The 7,297-nt window shown below is 35.6% G+C and overlaps 1 protein-coding gene across 1 annotated transcript; it reads right to left on the bottom strand.

The window, feature by feature from the left end:
* Positions 1–437: 437 nt before the first annotated feature.
* LOC107189136 (dual specificity mitogen-activated protein kinase kinase dSOR1) lies at positions 438–6,007 on the bottom strand. The gene is made up of 8 exons (XM_015577609.1): positions 5,770–6,007; positions 5,450–5,675; positions 5,262–5,374; positions 5,064–5,175; positions 1,182–1,358; positions 888–1,098; positions 632–798; positions 438–554 (listed from the first exon to the last, which is right to left on the bottom strand). Exons 1-8 carry the CDS (start codon positions 5,889–5,891, stop codon positions 438–440), a joined length of 1,245 nt encoding a protein of 414 aa, XP_015433095.1. The 5' UTR covers positions 5,892–6,007.
* Between the last annotated feature and the right edge of the window lie 1,290 nt (positions 6,008–7,297).

The raw sequence follows: 7,297 nt of genomic DNA on the forward strand, positions 1-7,297 counted from the left end.
CTGCAGTGCATAGATAAAAGTAATTGGATGTCTTATAATTTGAATTCTACAATTAAAACAATACAATATTGGGATGTAGCTAATAACTAACGTCTTTATATAATTAAATCCGGTAACTTAACCGAAAATATATCTGCGGTACGATATATGTATATACCTTAATATACTTAAAACTCTACTCAATAAATGCTATTACTCAAACACTAATCGATGATTGAGCAATTATGTTATAAAATATACGTTGGATAAAGAATGGCAGATTATAGAAAATATTAGTCCATTTTCAAAATCGCGAAGCACTTTCGTTTTAGGGAATATCATTATAAAAAAATTCACAAACGCCACTGCATATATTAATTAAACGAAAAGAAACTGAAATTTACTTAAGAGTACTGAACGCGTATATAAGTAGTCAAGTATGTAAGAGTAACATTTATTCAGGATTGTACGTTCGCTAAACGAGTTGGAGTGGTCGGTTGTAAATCCATTGTGCGACATACCCATCCGGCAATATCTACGTTCTCGGATTCAGCTTTTTTTATCCATTCGTGGTTCTAAAAACAAATTAAAATAAGAAAATGACAGTATATTTAATTTCAATTAATACTTATTATACAAGTAAAATACATACCATCAATGTCTTTAAGTCGGCTCTCTCGGCAGGGTTTTTCTTCAGGCAACGATCAACAAAGTCTGTGAAAGCATCACTGAAGATTCCAGCAGGCAGTTTTGGCGGTGGTTCATTAACAATGTAGTCCAACAGTTCAAATATGGCCATTGGTCGTGGACTACCACTATCTAGAAGATTCATTTTACATTTAACAATTGAACTTCTACAAAACACAGACAATATTAAAATGGAATTGTTATGATAATGCAAAACTAACTATGTCCAGGTGACTGTGTCGGAGTAGAAGTATTATTTGTGGTAACACTGTCTGCAGGTGGTTGTCCCGGTGGAGTGTTAAATATTGCAGCTAAAGTTTTTTCATCTGGCGGCGGAATTGGGTACATTCCAATAGCCATCTCAACGAGCGATAGTCCTAGAGACCAAATATCACTCTGTACAGAGTAATGCGTGCCTTGAAGTCTCTCCGGCTGGAAAGAATAAATGTAACACGTTACTTTATCGACTGAAATATTAAATAACAATGACCCTCGCTGGATCGCTAATTTCTTACCGACATGTAACTTCTTGTTCCAACGAATGAATTAGCCATAGAATCTATTAATTGACCAGACACACCAAAATCACAAATTTTAATCTCCCCGGCGCTGTTCACCAAGATGTTGCTAGGTTTCACATCTCTATGCATAATTGCATGTTTGTCTCGCAAATAGCTTAGTCCTTTCAAGACCTATAAAAGTATTGAGTACCATTGAATAAATTTATTTTAGAATATTTTAATCCACTGCACTGGGAATTACTTTTGTGGTTTACATTTCTTTTTGCTTGGGCAAAATAGATTTTTTATTATATGCGATTATAAAATTATCAATGTCTAAGGTAAACATAAAATCATTGTAATCTATAACAGTAATTGTTATAAAATTCGATGTCAATATGAATTAGATGGAGAACCGACTACAACGATTGTTAAGAGTTGAAAAATTATGAGATTCGACAGGTTGGCCATGACTGCAATGTGTAAGACAACTGATTGTGAATCAGAGAAGAAGTCAATGTTTAACCATAAACACGTTATAATATATTCAAAGCTTATGTTTTAATTGTGTTCAAACACAATGCAATCAACATCTAAGCAATCAGTCACAAATTTCAATCCCTTAGGTAAGAAAAAGCTCACTGACGAGGAAATAGAAGACCTCCATAAAGAGCTGAGTACTAAAGATCATATGATTCCATTAAAAAGATTATGTGAAAAATTACACACTAATGTGGATAACGGTTTGACCAAAGAAGAAGCTGGTAATGTTCTTCTTAGAGAAGGACCAAACGCGCTGTCCCCACCCAAAGTAACCCCAGAATATATTAAGTTTTTAAAATGCATGTTTCATGGATTTGCTGCCTTGTTATGGGCTTGTTCAGTATTGTGCTTTCTTTTGTACTCTATGAGTACCCTAATTGAAGGCACAAGCGGCGGTATTGAATTTTTAGCTTTTATCATTACCTTTATCTGCATAATCTCTGGTGTGTTCGCCTATATACAAGAAAGTAAAAATACACAGGTGATCTATCAGCTGCTATCTAATTTTACAAGTTGAATTATAAATAATTACTAATAATAAATATATAATTTTTCCATGATAATATCCATAGGTGATGGAATCTTTTAACAAAATGGTACCTACTTTCGCAACGGTAATACGCGACGGCGTTAAAATGCGTCTAGCAACCGAAGATCTAGTTCGAGGCGATTTGGTACATTTTAAATTCGGTGATAAAATACCAGCAGACATCAGAATCACAGAGTGTAGGGGACTGAGGGTTGAGAACTCCAGCATCACTGGTGAAAGTGAAGCGGTAGTCAGAACAAATTATCCTACAGATGACAATCCTTTAGAATCTTCTAACATTGCCTTTTTCTCATCCTTCGCCGTGGATGGCGAAGGTAAAGGTATAGTAATTGCTACAGGCGATAAGACAATGATAGGAAGACTGGCTGGTCTGACGTCGCAACTTACAGAAACCGAGACTCCAATAGCTAAAGAAATTAGACACTTTGTCCAAATAATTACCAGTGTTGCTATAATATTTGGAATGCTATTTTTCGTGGTATCTCTAGTCATAGATCCCAATATATTGAAGGCATTTACTTATTTACTTGGCATTGTAATAGCAAATGTACCCGAAGTCCTATTGGTCACTGTTACTACAAGCTTAACACTAACAGCCCAGAAGATGGCAACAAAGAATTGCTTGATAAAAAACTTAGAGGGTGTAGAAACTCTTGGATCTACATCAACAATCTGCTCCGATAAGACAGGAACTCTCACACAGAATAAGATGAGTGTATCCAACCTGTGGTTTGGTCACACGAGATATAATTTTCCACCAGGGCAAATTCTAGGTGTTGAGAAAAACCTGCTGTTAGAAAAGCTTGCTTTTAAGATCATAATTAAGAATGCTACCCTCTGTTTACGCGCTGAGTTTATTACAGAATCAACGCTATTAAAACCAATTGATGAATGTGAGATAATTGGTGATGCTTCAGAGACTGGAATCCTCAGATTTTGCGAGCACATACACGAAACAAAGACATTCCGTGATGCACATCCGAAGGTTGCCGAAATACCATTCAGTTCGATAACCAAGTATCAAATGTCAATACATAGAGATAAAAATGCACACGTAATGATTTTGAAAGGCGCGCCAGAAGTGTTGTTAGACAACTGTACAAAGATACTGACTACAGAAGGAAAGACTAAGGAAATGACACCATTGGATCACACAATATCCCGAAGAGCTTGTGCAGAGTTAGGTTATTTAGGTGAACGTGTACTAGCTTATTGCGATCTTCAATTACCTGACGATGTCTATGGGCCAAATTTTAAATTTAACACAGATGCTCCAAATACATATAATTTTCCAACAAAAGGTTACAGATTCATTGGACTAATAAGCTTAATAGATCCTCCAAGACCGGCTGTACCTGAAGCTGTAAGGAAATGCCGCACAGCTGGAATTAAAATAATAATGGTAACTGGTGATCATCCTGTAACAGCAATGGCGATAGCAAAGAAAGTCGGCATAATTAGCGGGGAGAATGAAACCAAGTATGAAAGGGCTATACTGCAAAACCAATCTCACTCTCAGATAATGAATAATGATACCCAGGCGACAATTATTACCGGTGCCGAACTAAGAAGCATGAACTCCATAGAATTGGATCACGTCATAAAGAACTATGAAGAAATCGTCTTTGCAAGGACATCCCCTCAACAGAAATTGCTCATAGTAGAGAGTTGTCAGAGATTAGGGGAGATAGTTGCTGTAACTGGCGACGGTGTCAACGATTCACCTGCTCTAAGAAAAGCGGATATTGGTGTGGCCATGGGTATCACTGGTTCAGATGTCGCGAAACATGCGGCTGATATGATACTCATGGACGATAACTTTGCTACCATAGTGACTGGCATCGAAGAGGGTAGACTGATATTTGACAACCTTAAAAAATCAATTGCGTATACATTAACGTCCAGCGTTCCTGAGATGTTACCCATGCTAAGTAGTCTCATATTTGCTATTCCTCTACCATTCATTCTTGAAATGATCCTATGCGTAGACGTTGGAACAGATTTGCTTCCAGCGATTGCGCTGGCATATGAGAAAGCAGAGTCTGACATCATGCACCGTGCGCCAAGGAATCCACAATACGATAAACTTGTGAACAAACGTCTAATATCTGTGGCTTATGGACAGATCGGCATGACACAGTCTCTAGCTGGCTTTTATACCTATTTTATGATCCTTATGTTCAACGGTTTTTTGCCCGACCGTCTGTTAGGATTAAGATTGGACTGGGAGAACAAATCTATTAATGACTTAAAAGATTCTTATGGTCAAACGTGGACATATGACACTAGAATGGATTTACTGAATGAAGCCCGTACTGGATACTTTCTATCTATTGTTATCACACAACTCATAGATTTAGTAATGTGTAAAACGAGAGTTAACTCGATTTTGCAACAAGGCATGGATAATTGGTTTCTAAATTTTTCTTTCATTTTTGAAATTATTATAACTGGTGTTATACTCTATGTGCCAGGAACAGAGAAAATATTAAAGACTATGCCTTTAAGTATTTATTGGTATTGGCCATGTTTGCCTCTTGGTTTGTGTCTTTGGATATATGACGAATTAAGAAGGCTGTGCATTCGTAAGTTTCCTGGTGGAATTATAGACCAAGAAACTTATTATTGAGTACTTTTCCTAAGTAAATAGAATATCTACCATGACTAACACTCAATCAATATAGTTTATAATAGTATACTTCTTATTCATTAGTAAAGTAGTTGTTCTAGATAATTTTAAAAGAGTAAATTACATTTAAACTATTTAAACAGATATTAAAGTAATAGATTTACTTAATACTTACTGCAGAAGTAATTGTACTTAATATAGGTTCAGGAATTCTCCCAGCTTTCTTTAATATTAAGTCTAATGATCCACCATCCATGTATTCCATACATATACTAATTTCTCCATCACTGTAAGGAATAAGATATTTCATATGTAATATATAACTAGAGATTAATTTATTTAGTGTTATTGAATACTTCATTAGACACTTTACCTATAAAAAGCGCCATAAAAGCCAACTATGTGGGCAAAATTACATTCATGAAGCACTTTTAGTTCCCTAATTATTTGCTTCTTTATAGCAGGTTTAACTTCTAAATGTATTAGCTGAAATATTACGATTATCACTATTGTATTAATCATTAAGTTATATTAAATAAATATAATAATGAAAAGCCTGACCTTTCTAGCCATTATAAGTCCATACTTTTTATGTCTCACTTTCATAACAACACCACCATTACCAGCACCAAGTTCACCAAGTTTTTCAAAGTCATCAGCACATAATTCTCCAACCTTCTCTTTTTGTCCTAAAAAGCTTTCCAGTCTTTTCCTTTGTTCCTCGTCCATTTCTAGTTCCTCTAGCCTTTCCTGAATTGCATCTATACTCATTTTACCCATAACTCCGCTATAGTCATGACAAACGCAAGTAAATAATAATTATAAAAATATAGAATTAGCAGTTTACAGAACGGATCATAAAAAATAATCAATTTAATTACTCTGGTATAACCGGTGGCTCAGAATAAATAGGCAACGCTGGTACTGGTGGAGATGGAGAAACAGCTGGCACTGGTTCTATCGAGCCAGGAGGTAATGTCAAATTTAATTTATTCTTTGACATTTGGTGAAGTCAACTCAGCACTTCTAGTACACAATTCTACTACAATCACACTTGTTAACGATGCTCGCAAAGATATCACGTATTGATCAACCAAATACGTTTTTAATTGAATATACGTTAATATATTCTTAATTGTACTTCTTTAAATCACAACGATACTACTAAAATCGTGCTCATTGCGATATTCGTTCCAAAATACAAAAAATAGCCTTAACTTGGAACGTCGTTAAAACGGAACTGTCAAGCTTCGAACTGTCAACTTGTTTACTGGAAAATATCTTCTGGTAAACCACGAAGAAATGTTAATTTTGTTTCGAGAAACTGTCAATGTATCAACATTAATCACGAAATCAAGCAGACACACATATTTTTTGTGAATATTATGCAAATAGGAAGAGGTTATACGAATCTTCCCGGGAACAATAATGGACCCATGACCCACAAACCACCCACAGTCGTCCACAGTAACAAACAGTAGGGTAGTGGTAAGTGGTGCTGAGTACTGAGTACCAAGTAGTGCCCAGACCTGCCCAGCGTTGCCCAGCGTGTTCCAGTACTTCCAGTAGTGTCTATTTGAAATGTTCCTATAGAGTCGCATCTATTGCGGCGCTACCTGTTCTGTATTGTTGCAATCCTCGCTCATGTAACGTAGCGATGTATGTCAGAAGCTCCAGAGGCGCGAAGTTTGAATCGAATGACACATGTAATAGCACCGACTAGGTATAGGATAGACTTATCGTCTTATGGGATTTCGTGTCTCATGTTCTGAAATACCGATAGTGTAAAAAGTCGGGAATTTCTGCTGCCTTCTACGTTATGAGAACGGTGAATTTGTGAATTACGTTAAATCTAAGAAGGGACCATGGTCGTGAACGGATTCTCTTCCGTCCGTTCGCTATAAAGTAGACGTGTTAGAAAGGAGTCTTGGATTCGTATCCCGACGGACCTATATTAGTTTTTCTTCGCGTACAAAAAAGTTATTGCGTTTAATATTGTTTTTATGGATATGTATATGTATTATTATGTACATTTGAGTAAATTATTTTATTATTCCATTGTTATTACAACAGTTTAACAGTGACAACGAACGCATGCATATTTTCAAATATCGAACTAATAGTATATTTTTATTCTGTATTATTACACATAAGTGAGTAATACGTATCAAAAACGTAATCGAAACACAGATTTTTATTACACCACAAACATCGCATAAAAGATATTTCGTTATATTGACATTTGTAATAATTGTGGATGTTGCAAGGAAATCAATATTCTTGACATTATGGAACATACAACGAAATATCACTGTAACACTTAAAAAAGTTTTAAAGTTCCATTTATATCATTGTCCTGTGAAAATGTTCATACTTCCAGCAACATTCATATTCCAATCAAAGAATTTA

Source organism: Dufourea novaeangliae, unplaced genomic scaffold, assembly GCF_001272555.1.
Source record: "Dufourea novaeangliae isolate 0120121106 unplaced genomic scaffold, ASM127255v1 scaffold144, whole genome shotgun sequence".
NCBI lineage: Eukaryota > Metazoa > Arthropoda > Insecta > Hymenoptera > Halictidae > Dufourea > Dufourea novaeangliae.